The 15,216-nt window shown below is 43.9% G+C and overlaps 1 protein-coding gene across 6 annotated transcripts in view; it reads right to left on the minus strand.

The window, feature by feature from the left end:
• LOC126544285 (uncharacterized) overlaps nucleotides 1-15,216 on the minus strand; it is a 61,603-nt gene that overhangs the window by 7,662 nt on the left and 38,725 nt on the right. For 4 of the 6 annotated variants that reach the window (XM_050191546.3, XM_050191544.3, XM_050191545.3 and 1 more), the window contains 2 exons: nucleotides 12,663-12,822; nucleotides 4,539-4,647 (listed from right to left, as the gene is read on the minus strand). In XM_050191546.3, the coding sequence (XP_050047503.1) occupies nucleotides 4,539-4,647; nucleotides 12,663-12,822 (269 nt within the window). The remainder of the gene's footprint in view (nucleotides 1-4,538; nucleotides 4,648-12,662; nucleotides 12,823-15,216) is intronic. The other 2 variants (XM_050191547.3, XM_055062518.2) reach the window with 1 other exon arrangement.

Here is a 15,216-nt window from a genome sequence, read left to right on the forward strand (position 1 = left end):
GTTTCACTCATACCTCAAGGGTCGCAGAGGAACATATTTACATGAGGGGTGGGCAATGAACACTGCAGTTCTCATTTAAAATGTTAAATTGGGTATGATCTGTTAACATGGCAATGTGTGTGGGAAGGTTGTCCCAGCCCTCTACCATATGTAGAAAAAGGACCACTGGAAAGTCTTTGTACGGGTTCATTTGCAACATACAGAATTTGATTGGAAATGGAGTCTAGTCTGATGAATACATATCTCCTGATGACAAGGAATAGAAAAATTTATGATAAAGACACAGACATGCAATGTTACAATGGCAGGCAATAGGATGAACGCCAAGGTGAGATTTTATTGCAGATAAACTAATGTTGTTAGAGTAATTAAGTTAATGAATATGAAAGCATGGTTGTGGCCGGATTCAAGCATATTTGTAAGGTTAGTTTGATGATTCATAAAAGTGGCATTAGCAAAGTCAAGTTTAGGTCTCACAAGTGTTTTACAAGCTATTAGTTTTGTGGTGGTGGTTGCCAATGCTAGGTTACGATGAAGGTAACCCAGGACTCAATTAGCAGAATTAGTAATGTTGACAACATGTTGTGACCATGTTATATCACAGGAAAACCTTGTTACAATGAAGTTGAAGGGGAAGCCAGAATCGCTTTGCTATATTAATTGCTTCGTTATATCCATTACTGTATGTACTGCAATATGAACCTCAATGAGGATATTGAGGGGAATTTTACTTAGTTACATCTATTATTTCATTATAGCGAGGTTTGGCTGTACCAACATATTTAATGGTGTTAGTAGTGGTTAAAAGAGCTTTATGGGAGTGTGTAAGTGGAGGCTGTGTAATTATGATGCCAGTGAAAAGACATTACGAAGGTCTTGTTAATATTGATGGACATTAACTAGTTGCTGCAGCAGTCCTGTATTTTAAGATCGTTCTTCAAGTGGGAAAGACTGAGACGGTTGAACCACGGGCTGCACAGAACAAAGCCGTTGGCAAAAAGTCTTATGTTAGAATTGATGTTGAGCGGCAGGTCATTTATATAAATTGAAAAGAGGGGGAGGGCCTAATGCAGTACTTTGGGAAAAACCAGAGGCTACACAAGAGAATGGAGACCTACAAGAATTAGCAACAAAAACCTGCTGTCTATCAGCTAAAGAGTTGAAAATCTAGTTGAACATAGGCAGGTCTAAGACATGATAGCTTGAGCAATAAGCGATGGTGAGGAACTTTATCAAGTGTCTTTTCAAAATCAAGAAACGAGTGAATTTCATGAAGTAAAATAGTAGGCCATGCTTACTTGGGTGACAAAAGTTGTTAGAAGACAGGAAATGCGTTACTTCAGAATGCACAATACTCTCCATTATTTTGCAGCGTACATTGCACTCTTGTTGCACGCTGCATATTTGCCACACAACAATAATCGTCATCTGTCTTGTCCGCATTTCCTTTCTTTAACGTGGCGACCCTGGTACTTTCCAGTAATGAACGGCATGCACGTTATCAGCATGACATAGCATTCCCAACAGGAAAGTAACGGGCGCAGCATTTTCAAGAAAGGAAACGCAGGCAAGACAGATGACGATTATTGTTGTGTGGCAAATATACACTCCAAAGGTGTAAACTTTTCTCAGAGTGTGGTGGTGGATATGGGGTGACAATTAACTGGTGATGTCCAGTTACCTTTCTTAAAGACAAGAATGACCTTCCCAATTGGCCAGTCAACGGGAACTGTACTAGTTATATTTTAGCGTTTTCAGTACTTTAGCATTTATACTGTCAATTACAGCTGATAACAATTTTTTTAGTTTATCAATGGCATTAGCAATACTAATCGGGCAAAAGATAATACAGCACACGAGGGAATGCACACAGGATGGCAAAAAAAGAAAGGTTCTGAGTAGATTTGTGGGTGAAGACAGAGCTTAATATAGTATTTGATATTTAGGTAGGGTAGAACTTAGTATTACATAAGGAAATTTCGCTTGTGTCCTCAGGTTTAATGGTTTTCTAAAACCATTTGGGATTCCTGTAGCATAGATGATAGAGCGTCATAGTAAATGTTATTTTTGGTTTGCATAATTAATGCGATGTACTCGTTTACGGCAGAGTACTATTTAGTGCATGCGAAGTTGTATTTAAGATGTTTCGTAGAAATAAATAAAGTCGAACCCACTTGTAACGATACCAATTTTAACAATATATTGTTTATAAAAATGAGAGGCTGCTGCACTGTGAACTTTTGTAGGTTTTCGATGGTGAAATAACCCACTTACTAAAATGCCCCCATGCCACATTATCGGTAATAACATAGAAGTCTGGCTGCTGGGTGTCCTTGCCAAAAGGGGATGAAATTCAAGATCCTTGGAAAAAGAAAAAAAAATGAAAAAGAGAAATTCTATCTGCCGCACGATCGCCCACTGCCCCGACGGCAGCCGTGCACACCTCTCCCGTCGCCCTTCCACCCCTCCGAACAGGAATGGACTGTGCCACTGCACTGCTCTGCTCCTAGATTGCTCACTGGCCCCTCACTCTGCACAGTTTCGCCAACAGATTAAGTTACTTGTGCTTGTCTTTGTTGGTTGTGTTGAAGTCGAGCCTGGCCATGTGGTTTCTTAGCCTCGTTTGACTCATCGCTGAAACAGAAGATGGCTGACGCACGACGTTGCTGGTGAAAAGAAAGTGCACCGCTGTAGACTTGGAAACGAAGTGCTTCCGACCGATGAGGCAATTGTCGCAAACTAATTTGCATCAGATAGCGACAATGGTAGCGAAGATGCCGTAGGTCAGGCTGCCTCAATATTGTCCTCGCAGGAGGCCTTGCACAAGATTCAGTCCCTCTGGGGCTCTGTTTTTGCGAGTGACCTTCCGCTGAACTATGTGGAGCACCAGGATGCCTTGGAGAAGGATGAAAGCAAACTTCGTGTAAAGCGAGCAAGGTTGGTGGACATGGGGTTTTCTAGTGCAAGCTCGTGAGAAGTACGCGGCAAGATGCTTGTGGCAATCTCCTCCCAGCATTTCTTCTACATTTCTCAAGCTGACAGGCTGCTGCGTAAACCTTCTTGCATATTTTAGAAGGCCCGCTTTGGGGCCACAAAAGCCATGCCCTGGTGAAGCTCGCATGTCGCTTGCCGCCTGTGATCTCTCTCTGCACTTGTTACAGCAGTGACATTCTTGAACGCTGACCGCCATGGCTTGTTAGAAGCGCTCGGAGTGTGCAGGAAACAGAGTTAAACAGTTAAACAAGTGAACACAATCAGCAGCCAGATGGACGAAGGTGGTGGGGAGAGTCACTGGTCTCCCCACCCTTATAGTTTTCTCGCAATAGCTCAGCCATCTCCAGATATTTTAGAGTGAATCTGTATACGGCCACGATCTTGGGATTCCTTTATGTCCGTCGACAGAAAACTTTCATCACCAATGGCTTATACCCCCATAATCAAGCAAAAAAATGGAAAGGCTTCTAGCCCCGTAAAGTAGAGGCTACAAGCACTGAGCAATGTAACAGTGGTTACATTCTGTGCAATCATGCATACAACATACAGAACAGCACGTCAAAAATTATCATCACCAATGGCTCAAAGCCCACTAAGCAAACAAAAAACGCAACGGCTCTTACCCTTGTAAGGCAGACGCTCCAAACACTCAGCAAAGTGCAGCGAACAGTGCATACATTCTTTTGAATCATGCATACAACATACAGAGCAAGCTCAAAACAAGCATCCGAACCACATAATCGATAAGGTGCTCGTGATAGCAATGTGAAGCATGTAGCACTCCCCGCTTATATTTCCCTGTAAAGACTACTGCTGCACAAGCTTCTGCGGCGACGCCAACTTGAGGCATGGGGCATGACGCCCCTAGCCTTTCGTATTTAAAATAACCAGCCTAGCAACTGCTTTCAGTGTTGTTGTAGCACTGCTGTGGGCGGTGGTGCACTGTCAAAGGATGATTACTCCCGTTCATACCATTACGCTAAAACAGCACCACTACCATTACTCTAAAGCCATAAGGCATTGCCTCCACCCTAAGGAGTTGTAGTGGTGGTTTTCAGCAGCTTCGGTGGTCATTCACTTTCGCAGGGCCAGGACGGCGAGTTGTTCTTTTCTTTCTTTTTTTTTTTCATGCAGCCCGGTTATAATAATTTTCAGGTATAACAATGCAATTTTCGTGGCACTTGAATATTGTTATAAGTGGGTTTGACTAGTTTTTGCTTATTAATTAGGTGTTTTCAGTTATCATTAAACCACAGGGACTATGCTTGCTCATTAACAGTATAATAACTGGAACAAATATTGCTGTGAGTGGTTGCATTTCATTTTTAAACCGCATCCACTTTGTCTCGATGGAGTGCGAGTGTGAAGATAAACAAAAATCTTCTGTAAAAACAGTTCTTTCTACTGTCATAGGAACTGTGACATGAACATGTGTTGGGCCAACTTATTCTGGCTTCACTTTCATCATGTGAAGCTACCTCCTATTTTTTTCTGCTTTCCTTTCTCCAAAACTAAGGGACATCGATAACATGCATAAGAATTACTTTTTAGCAGTCATCATCCTCGCGGTGCAGTTCTTGAGCCAGGATCCCGCCGCATCACGAATGGCATAGGATGTTGCATTGTCATATGCACAGTTGCTCCTAATGGCCTCTGAAACATCGTATCACCTACTGAGTCTTGCATGTTGGAGCATCAAGAATTATTAAGCATTGCATGCACTGGGGGGATGGGGAGCTTCGAAGATTTCTTCAAAAGGGGCATTTTAACATTATACAACATTTCAGAATCTGACACACCTAACAAAACCAAAGTGAGAAGCAACAAATTATGTGATCAGTACTATACATGTTTTAGCTGAAGGAACGGCATTCACATGTGTGCAATGGCTACAGTGCCATAAAGTTATGAATACTATAGAAGACAAATGCAATACTTCAGTGATTCGCATATTTGCTGCAAAATGAACCACCACAGAGCAATCTCTATCATCATCATCATCAGCCTGGTTACGCCCACTGCAGGGCAAAGGTCTCTCCCATACTTCTCCAACTACCCCGGTCATGTGCTAATTGTGGCCATGTTGTCCCTGCAAACTTCTTAATGTCATCCGCCCACCTAACTTTCGGCCACCCCCTGCTACGCTTCCTATCCCTTGGATTCCAGTACGTAACCCTTAATGACCATCGGTTATCTTCCCTCCTCATTACATGTCCTGCCCATGCCCATTTCTTTTTAGAGCGCAGCTCTTTGGCGTCCGTTCCTGGGTTTCGCGTCGTCGTCGGCGTTGTCGTCGGCCTCGTAACCAGCTCCGCCCCCCTTTCATCCCCCCAGCGCTAGCAGCGACCGACTGATACCGCTGGATGCCGCTGACGCCGCTAGAGAGTCAAGATAACGTGACTGCATAGAACACCGTCGCCACCATGCAGAAAGAGGAGGAAAGGGTCCCCCCCCCCCCTGTTCTTGTGTGGCGGATAGGGTGCTCTTCAGTTGCCGACGCGCCGGTTATTTCACGTAGGCCCCGGCACGTCGACGAATACGTGACCACCTGCCCACGGCTAGACCTGGTTCTTAGCGCTGCGGAAGCGAGGGTATCATATTGTTTGTGTCGGCATCGGCGGCGTTGTCCCTGAAACCAACTCCGCAGCTGAGGTTGACTCACTATCGGCGTCAGCGGCATCAGTCAGTCGCTGCTATCTCTTCCCTCCTCCCTTTATCGTGTTGTCCGCTTGCTGCGCGCGCTTCTGCCCCCATCGTTTGCCGCTGGGTGTACACGCCGCCCCCCTCCCCCCTCTTCCTGCGAGTCTCCGGTTGTCAAAGCGCCGGCTCGAACTTAATTCCTTTCTTCGCTCCTCCTCCAATGCAACCCCTGTGCGGTGGCAATCAGAGAGCCAGATCGGTGGCGGCGGATCTGTATATGTGCACCGCCCGAGCCGAAATTGCCGCTGCCGTTCGCCACTGCGAAATTATCTGCCAGTTCTTTCTGAGCCATGAGCGAGACGACCGATGGAAGTCCTCCGTCTGCTGCTGGTGCTGCTGCTGCTAAACGAGCTGCCAGAGCAGAGGCCCAGCGCCGTCGCCGTCAGAATCCAGAGGTGCGTGCCGCCGAAGCAGAAGCTTACCGTCGCCGCCGTCGAGATGATCCAGGAGTACGCGTCGCCGAAGCAGAGGCTAAGCGCCGCCGCCGAGAAGACCCTCCCGTTCGCGCCGCCGAAGCGGAGGCTCATCGCCGCCGTCGAGAGCAACCAGCAGTAAGCGAGGCTGAAGCAGAAGCTCATCGCCGCCGCCGAGAAGACCCTGCAGTTCGCGCCGCCGAAGCGGAGGCTCATCGCCGCCGTCGAGAGCAACCAGCAGTAAGCGAGGCTGAAGCAGAAGCTACACGCATACATGTGTTGCTCGATTTCTTTGCCTCAATCTATCGAAAAGGTGAAACAGCTTACTTGCTGCGCTCAAATTTCGCATTAGGAAGTAACGTAATCGTCGGTAATTTTTCTTGATTTCGACTAAGATGTCATTAACCTGCATTTGTTTCCTCACCCAATGTGCTCTTTTCTTATCCCTTAATGTTACTCCCATTGTTCTTCTTTTCATAGCTTGTTGCGTCGTCCTCAATTTGAGTAGAACCCTTTTCGTAAGCCTCCAGGTTTCTGCCCCGTAGGTGAGTACTGGTAAGACACAGCTATTATGTATAGACTTTTCTCTTGAGGGATAATGGCAACCTGCTGTTCATGATCTGAGAATGCCTGCCAAACGCACCCCAGCCCATTTTTATTCTTCTGGTTATTTCAGTCCCATGATCCGGATCCGTGGTCACTACTTGCCCTAAGTAGATGTATTCCCTTACCACTTCCAGTGCCTCGCTACCTATTGTAAACTGCTGTTCTCTTCCGAGACTGTTAAACATTATATACTTTAGTTTTCTGTAGATTAATTTTCAGACCCACCCTTCTGCTTTGCCTCTCCAGGTCAGTGAGCATGCATTGCAATTGGTCTCCTGAGTTACTAAGCAAGGCAATATCATCAGCGAATCGCAAGTTGCTAAGGTATTCTCCATCAACTTTTATCCCCAATTCTTCCCACTCCAGGTCTCTGAATACCTCCTGTAAACATGCTGTAAATAGCATTGGATATATCGTATCTCCCTGTCTGACGGCTTTCTTTATCGGGATTTTGTTGCTTTTTTTGCGGAGGATTACGGTGGCTGTGGAACCGCTATAGATATCTTCCAGTATCTTTAGATATCGCTCATCTACACCCTGATTCCGTAGTGCCTTCATGACTGCTGAGTTTTCGACTGAATCAAATGCTTTCTCGTAATCAATGAAGGCTATATATAAGGGTTGGTTATATTTCGCACATTTCTCTATCACCTGATTGATACTGTGAATATGGTCTATTGTTGAGTAGCCTTTACGGAATCCTGCCTGGCCCTTTGGTTGACAGAAATCTAAGGTATTCCTGATTCTATTTGCGATTACCTTAGTAAATACTTTGTAGGCAACGGACAGTAAGCTGATCAGTCTATAATTTTTCAAGTCTTTGGCGTCTCCTTTCTTATGGATTAGGATTATGTTAGCGTTCTTCCAAGATTCCGGTACATTCGAGGTCATGAGGCATTGTGTATATAGGGCGGCCAATCTTTCTAGGACAGTGTTCCCACCATCCTTCAACAAATCTGCTGTTACCTGATCCTCCCCAGCTGCCTTCCCCCTTTGCATAGCTCCCAAGGCGTTCTTTACCTCTTCCGGTGTTACTTGTGGGATTTCAAGTTCCTCTAGCCTATTCTCTCTCACCTTATCGTCGTGGCTGTTACTGGTACTGTACAAATCTCTATAAAACTCTTCAGCCACTTGAACTATCTCATCCATATTAGTAACGATATTGCCGGCTTTGTCTCTTAACGCACCCATCTGATTCTTGCCTATTCCTAGTTTCTTCTTCACTGCTTTTAGGCTTCCTCCGTTCCTGAGAGCCTGTTCAATTCTATCCATATTATAGTTCCTTATGTCCGCTGTCTTACGCTTGTTGATTAACTTAGAAAGTTCTGCCAGTTCTATTCTAGCTGTAGGGTTAGAGGCTTTCATACATTGGCGTTTCTTGATCAGATCTTTCGTCTCCTGCGATAGCTTACTGGTTTCCTGTTTAACGGCGTTACCACCGACTTCTATTGCGCACTCCTTAATGATGCCCATAAGATTGTCGTTCATTGCTTCAACACTATGGTCCTCTTCCTGGGTTAAAGCCGAATACCTGTTCTGTAGCTTGATCCGGAATTCCTCTAGTTTCCCTCTTAGCGCTAACTCATTGATTGGCTTCTTATGTACCAGTTTCTTCCGTTCCCTCCTCAAGTCAAGGCTAATTCGAGTTCTTACCAGCCTATGGTCACTGCAGCGCACCTTGCCGAGCACGTCTACATCTTGTATGATGCCAGGGTTCGCGCAGAGTATGAAGTCGATTTCATTTCTAGTCTCACCATTCGGGCTCCTCCACGTCCACTTTCGGCCAACCCGCTTGCGGAAAAAGGCATTCATTATCCGCATATTATTCTGTTCTGCAAACTCTACTAATAACTCTCCTCTGCTATTCCTAGAGCCTATGCCATATTCCCCCACTGACTTGTCTCCCGCCTGCTTCTTGCCTACCCTGGCATTGAAATCGCCCATCAGTATACTGTATTTTGTTTTGACTTTACCCATCGCCGATTCCACGTCTTCATAGAAGCTTTCGACTTCCTGGTCATCATGACTAGATGTAGGGGCGTAGACCTGTACAACCTTCATTTTGTACCGCTTATTAAGTTTCACAACAAGACATGCCACCCTCTCGTTAATGCTATAGAATTCCTGTATGTTACCAGCTATGTTCTTTTTAATCGGGAATCCGACTCCTATTTCCGTCTCTCTGCTAAGCCCCGGTAGCACAGGACGTGCCCGCTTTTTAGCACTGTGTATGCTTCTTTTGGCCTCCTAACTTCACTGAGCCCTATTATATCCCATTTACTGCCCTCTAATTCCTCCAATAGCACTGCTAGACTCGCCTCACTAGATAACGTTCTAGCGTTAAACGTTGCCAGGTTCATATTCCAATGGCGGCCTGTCCGGTATAATCCACTACAATCGCCCTTAATTCCCTTTAATCCACCCGAATCCACATTCATCTACCTTAGTCCACCCAAATCCTCCTTAATCTACCCTAATCCTTCTTTATCCACCCTTATCCTTCTTCATGCACTTTAATCCACCCTAATCCACTATAATTGTCTTTAATGCACCTCAACGCACCTTTATCCACCCTAATCCATTCATCAGCCTTAATCCAACCTAGTCCTCCTTTATGCACCTTAATTCACCTTCATTTACCTTAATGCACCTTCATCGACTTTAATCCACCTTAATCCTCTTTAATACACCCGAATTCATCTTAATCCAATCACTAATCAATCATTACTTTGCTAATCATTAATCATCTCATTACGCGGCTGCACATGCTTTGGTTCACTTTCCGCCTTCCTTCGGTCACGTGATATTTTCTGTAGCTCGCAACAGGACCTTGAAACAGGGGTCTAAGGCTTTCGCTTAATAAGCCACACACAAAGGGATGTGTCACAAGTAATACTAGATCAGACGAACGAAGTAAAGCATCTGATCATGTGGCAGAAAAATTGTCTGGAGTATAGAACTCACCTCAAAGCTCCCTTTACATCGGTATACCCCGTTCATATGGCATTAAGAAAAAACCAACTTCCGCATAAACGTTGCCTCCAGCATTATCGATGCTGTTATTAGCATTTTTCAAAATTTTCAACCCCACTGGGGCGCGCAACTGGCCCCAAATAACACGTCTCCATAGAATCCTGCGGCCCGTACGTGGGAGCCCAGGAGGAAAAGCGCGCCGTGCGCAGCCGGCGGGTGAGGAGAATCGAGGAGGAAAGTGCCGTGAGGAGGAGAGTGTCGCTACTTTCAAATTATCAAGGGGCTTTAGGTGCACTCCCACAGCTTGCCATGCAAGGATTGCGCTGTGTAGCAAAAGGAGGGGTCAGGGAATGCCTCAGTGTTGGCCAGCGCTCCATGCCATAGAGTAATGCAAAGCCAGATTGCACGTGTTAACTAAATTTGCAGAAGTAACAAAGATCAAAGGAATAACCTTTTACAGTAATTGCTTACTTGCTCACCTTCTTGCGAAAAGAACTGAAATACATACTTGCACAATTTAAATTGAAATGATACATTGGAAATAAATGCATGTACTTGCATTTGATTATTCGATAGTCAGGCTAAGCATTCACATTCAATTTGTATTAAAGAAACTTAGCAGATACCCATACGTATGCTTTCAATGCAATATATAAGAACAAAGAAACTCCTAAAGGTATACTATAGAGCAACACGCAGTCAGCTTGAAACTGGTAAATTATTTTAAAAATGTAATGCCCTTCATTTTCTACCCCCCCCCCCCTAAAAAAAGAAAAAAAAGAGGAAGGAGTTCTAGAACAGTAAAAAGGGCTTAAGCCTCTTGGAAAGTTTAGTGCCGAAGTCTTAGCACCTGGTTGTCACTGAAGCCGCAAATTTCAAAGCATATTCTCTTACCTAAGGAATCTTGGCATTGGAGAAGTCTGAAAAATGGTAGTTCAAGTCTTTGGTTTCTTTAGAATGCAGATTTTCTTCACCAATGAATGTGTAACTATATCTAAGTTAATGCTGTTTAAATCTAAGGTTCCAGGACACGCTGGTACGGGAATTTGAGAACAGTGTCACCAACTGTCTTGTTTTTTGTTCTCGTCTTTTATGGCGTATGAAACCTCCTTTCAGGGTAAAAGGTGTCTTTTTTTACGGGTATTACAGAAGAAAATTTACTAATACACACCTTAACTTAACACAGTAGACTTCTGGTAATTCGACTCTGGTTAATGCTGGCCGTATTTCTATGGGCCCAAGTTTTCGTTACTTCTATCCTAAGATTAGCCTTTGCCAGATAATTTGAACTTGACCAGTCAGTATGCATGCGCCTGACCCCTGTGGTGACCCCAATACCTTTAGTGGCAGCGGCTGTCTCGGCGGAGCTTAAGGAACAGTGAATGTGTTGAAAGCATGTGAACTTCACGTCAAAAACACTCGTTTTCGGCAATACTCGTAGCTCACAATGTCTGATTACGGTACTTATCCAATTGTAACACGTGGCTCTTTTTTTTCTCTTTCAAGAAATTTGAGCCTACAATTGCCTGCGCGGGGCAGTCAGACACAATACCAAAACAGCCTTCGCGACGTTTGTATGCTTTGCCGCATTACGATCCTTTTGTTGCGGCGAAGTTGACTTTAAGTAACTGATGTTGTGCAACACATAATAGTATTAGACCCTTGCCTAGTTTTGTTAAAATGTCAGCTGCGCATTAGATTTATACTTTGTTTAGGAGCTTCAATTTCATTTCTACTTTATTTTTGTACATTGGGCACGTGTTTGATTTGGAGGCATGATAGAATCGGGGGAAAATACTGCCAAATGAATCAGCGGTGTGTTTTGGAGTTTTTTTCCTGCATCTTGTTTAATTCGACCCGCCGAATAAATCGCTCAATTTCCTTGCTGCCGTCAGGAATTAGGAAATGGAAGTTGACTGTATTCCTCATTGGTGTCTTCTGAACATCACAGGTGCCAACTTTTCATTTAAACACTGGTGTCATGCAGGTCGTGCTGGACTGTTCGAACAGCTAGCATCACTGCCACTCACCCCATGTAATATATAAGGCGTAATATAAGTCCCAATATTGTATTTGAATGGCTTACGGTGTGTTGTTCGATAATTTGGACTCCACCTGCACATTTGTAGGCTGATTTGGCCAGAGACGAGCAGAAAAGGCAGCGTTTTTGTTTTGACACGTTGCTAGTGCCACCTCAAAACTGAAAGTATTGAAGGATGCTACTACTATGGATGGCTATGGCTTAGTTGATCTAGTATAGTGATGAACTGCACCCAAACTATGAGACAAGCCGCTAAGTTATCAAGGATGCCTTTGCATATTCTGCACATCCAGTATATGTGTTAAGTTGCAACACAGTTACGGGTTATTTTGTTGCATGGTGTTGGAAATCCTTGTCGCTCAGAAATACCAAGCGGCTCATGAAGGCTCCAACTCTACCCTCGATGTCGGTGCCCACATGGGCTGTGATGAAGCGAGCAAAGTGTCAGATATTCATTCGGCCAACAGCATATTGTAGTCAACCTCTATTTAGTTACAAGGGCACATATTGACCACACTCTATTTGTAGTGACAGCATGAAAATGGCCGAAATACAGACTGACCATTTGACTCCTTCAAGTGCCGTGTACGCAACTGTGGTACACAACATTTTACATGTTCCGTATCCACCCCGTTTTTCTTTCATGCCATGTTTGTTTCTTGCATTCCTCGATTACGACAGAATGAACAGGTTGCAAGCAAACATACGTGCATGCAGCAATGTACTATTGAAAAGCTTGGCTGGTCATCTGTAGAATAAAGACACTTCTGATGAATGCATTTCTTTGGACTCGCAATAATTCATACTTTTAAGTGGTCCCTGATATATCCAAAATATTGGTCGGCGACTGTACCAAGTTGCTACTGAACATGAAAACTTGAGAAATGTAGCATAGCTGTTTCTTCAAAATGACTTCTGCATGGATATAAACTTACGTTCAATGACGCTGTAAATAACCATATCTTTCAATCTTCTCTTCTTGCGTTGCCCAAGCATGCTGAACTGCTGCCCCACGGCGTCACTGAACAGAACGCGAAGGACACCGGCTACGAACGCCCGTAAATTGGAGCCTCCAACAAGTGAAAGTCGGTGTGTCTGAAAAAAGAAAAAAATACACGACAAAGAGAAAAGGAAGACATATTAGCAGAGCAAACCTGAAAGTACTGTTTTATGCACAACCCTAATGATTCATGAAGGATAATTCACTAGGCACATTTAGAAACATCACCGTCATGATTCCTATTTTATGTCCGCTGCACAGGGCAATGGCTTTTTCCACTAATGTTTACTTCACCTTATTTTGTTTTATCCGACTTTAGTTACCCAGCTGACTATTCCATGCTTGCGAATTCCATGCCTAATCACTTGCCATCTTCTAGTAAGATTGCCTTCCCTTGACACCTATTCTATTACTCTGATTGACTGCCAGTTGTTTTCCACATCCATCACATATAACCTGCCTAACTCTGCTCCTTCCTCTTAACCTTATCTAGAACACCACTGACTCACTTTTGCTCTTTAATCCATATCATATTATGCAGCTGAATCTAGGTAATAATGAACTTGTACTCGACACCTAAAAATAGCTTCACATATTCAATATTAGTAAGCATTCCATAAGTAAGCATTCGTTATGCTCAAAGATTGACAAGAAAGTTTTTAGATTTGCTTGGTTATATTCGAGTTTGTTACGCAATAGAGGTCCAGTATAGAGTCTTTAGCAACCCTTGAATTTCACTGATATATATTTTCCAAGGTTTGGTCCCATGAGTTAGTAAGATAGAGTAATTATGCATTTTGTTTGCTGACAGAAAACAGTAAGGTGCATTCAAGGCTTGAGTGTGCTTGCAGAATGCACTGGTACACATTTTTATCTTTCTGCAAATTTCACTCCCATGACTAGGGTGCATTGTGACTACTTGGCCAAGATAAATACATTCTTTCGCAGCTTTTACACTAAGACTGTGAGAGTCATGTCAAGCATAGGGACACATATTTAGTTGAACCTCCTTGGTATGAATTTATACAGTACTACAAAGAATAGACCTTTTTGAAAAGTGGTGTGCACCACCAAGTAGCTGCAGCGATGCATTTTGGGAATGTTGAGGGACAGTGCTTCGTCATCTACTTCTCACATGGCCCAGCACATAGGTGCAGTAGCAGGACCAGCTTTTCGCCTACTATCATAATAGATCGTCCAGTAGTGACAGGATATGTGGTGACACATGCATAAAGGGCTCAAATGCATGCTTTTGGAATACGGAGAAAGTTTTATTGTCATAGTCTTTTCTTTCTCTTGCATGGCTTCTGCAATAAAAAGTTTCGTGATGGTGCAGCCACCAGCCTGTAGCTGCATGCAAACAAAGTGCCTCTGCACCATCTCACTGTGGTATGCATACTTCCCCTACAAGTATGAGTTTTCTGTTTGAACGCTGCGGTATTGAAAACTTCTAATGGTGCGTCAGCACCGCATCAGGCCTGGCAGGGGCTGAGAAGCAGCAGAAAAACAATTTTGCCAGAACTCGTCTCACGATGACTATCAATGGTAATCCAGTTAGCACTCGAGGAGTGTAGCGACCCACCGTATTTCTGAGGAGACGTTTATTTACCATCTGTAGTGGTCATTCACTGAAGTAATGAAAATTGTAAAAGGACAGCATAACAAAAACGGTACAACAACAAATGTGTGATGACGATGGCACAATGAGACACAGATTTCCATATAAGAATGACGACGATAGAATGACTGTGACGGTACAGTTCGCTCTCCTTACAATGGACCGTGATAATCCGACAAAAAACGTCAGTTTTATCCAAAGTCCATAATATCCAAAACGCCTCACTTCCGAAACTTTGGTCGCGATGTCTAACAACATTATTGCAAAGAGCGAGTGACAAACCTCCAAAAAGAAGTTCAAGTCACAGTTTTGCCTGAAAGGCGAAGCATCGATTGCGATAGCAAATTAGTAGACAGCTACGTGAAGTAATTTTATCTCGCTCAATGACCGCAGAAAGTAGCTGTCAAAATGTTGGAGTAGAAGCGCGGAAACAGCAGCAAGTGAATTGACTTTCATGTTGTCTCTCGCATCAGTGCGAACTAAACATCAAAAGAACAGCGCATACGAAGCTACCGGCACTGGGTGCACTTTGTCCACATCGCAGATCGCTTGGGCTACTGAGTATGTGGCAATGTGTTCATACATCGCACTCTTTAATGAACCCGTATTACGCCGACATGGGTCACTGTAGATGCAGGACTGGTTATGCGCCACTCAGTTCATGCTGGTCTTCAATTAACCTCTTTGATGCCAACTTTGGTCAGTGCATACGTGCCAGTGAGTGTGTGCCACTCCTTATTGAACATTTTTGATGCCAACTTGTGTAATTAGGTATGCGCCACTTGGAACGTGCCGCTCTGAAATGATGAAAAGATTCCTTAAATTTTCTTTAATGTTGAGCCAATGTAATGTACTCCAATGTAATGGGCTC

Source organism: Dermacentor andersoni, chromosome 10 (assembly GCF_023375885.2).
Source record: "Dermacentor andersoni chromosome 10, qqDerAnde1_hic_scaffold, whole genome shotgun sequence".
Lineage (NCBI taxonomy): Eukaryota > Metazoa > Arthropoda > Arachnida > Ixodida > Ixodidae > Dermacentor > Dermacentor andersoni.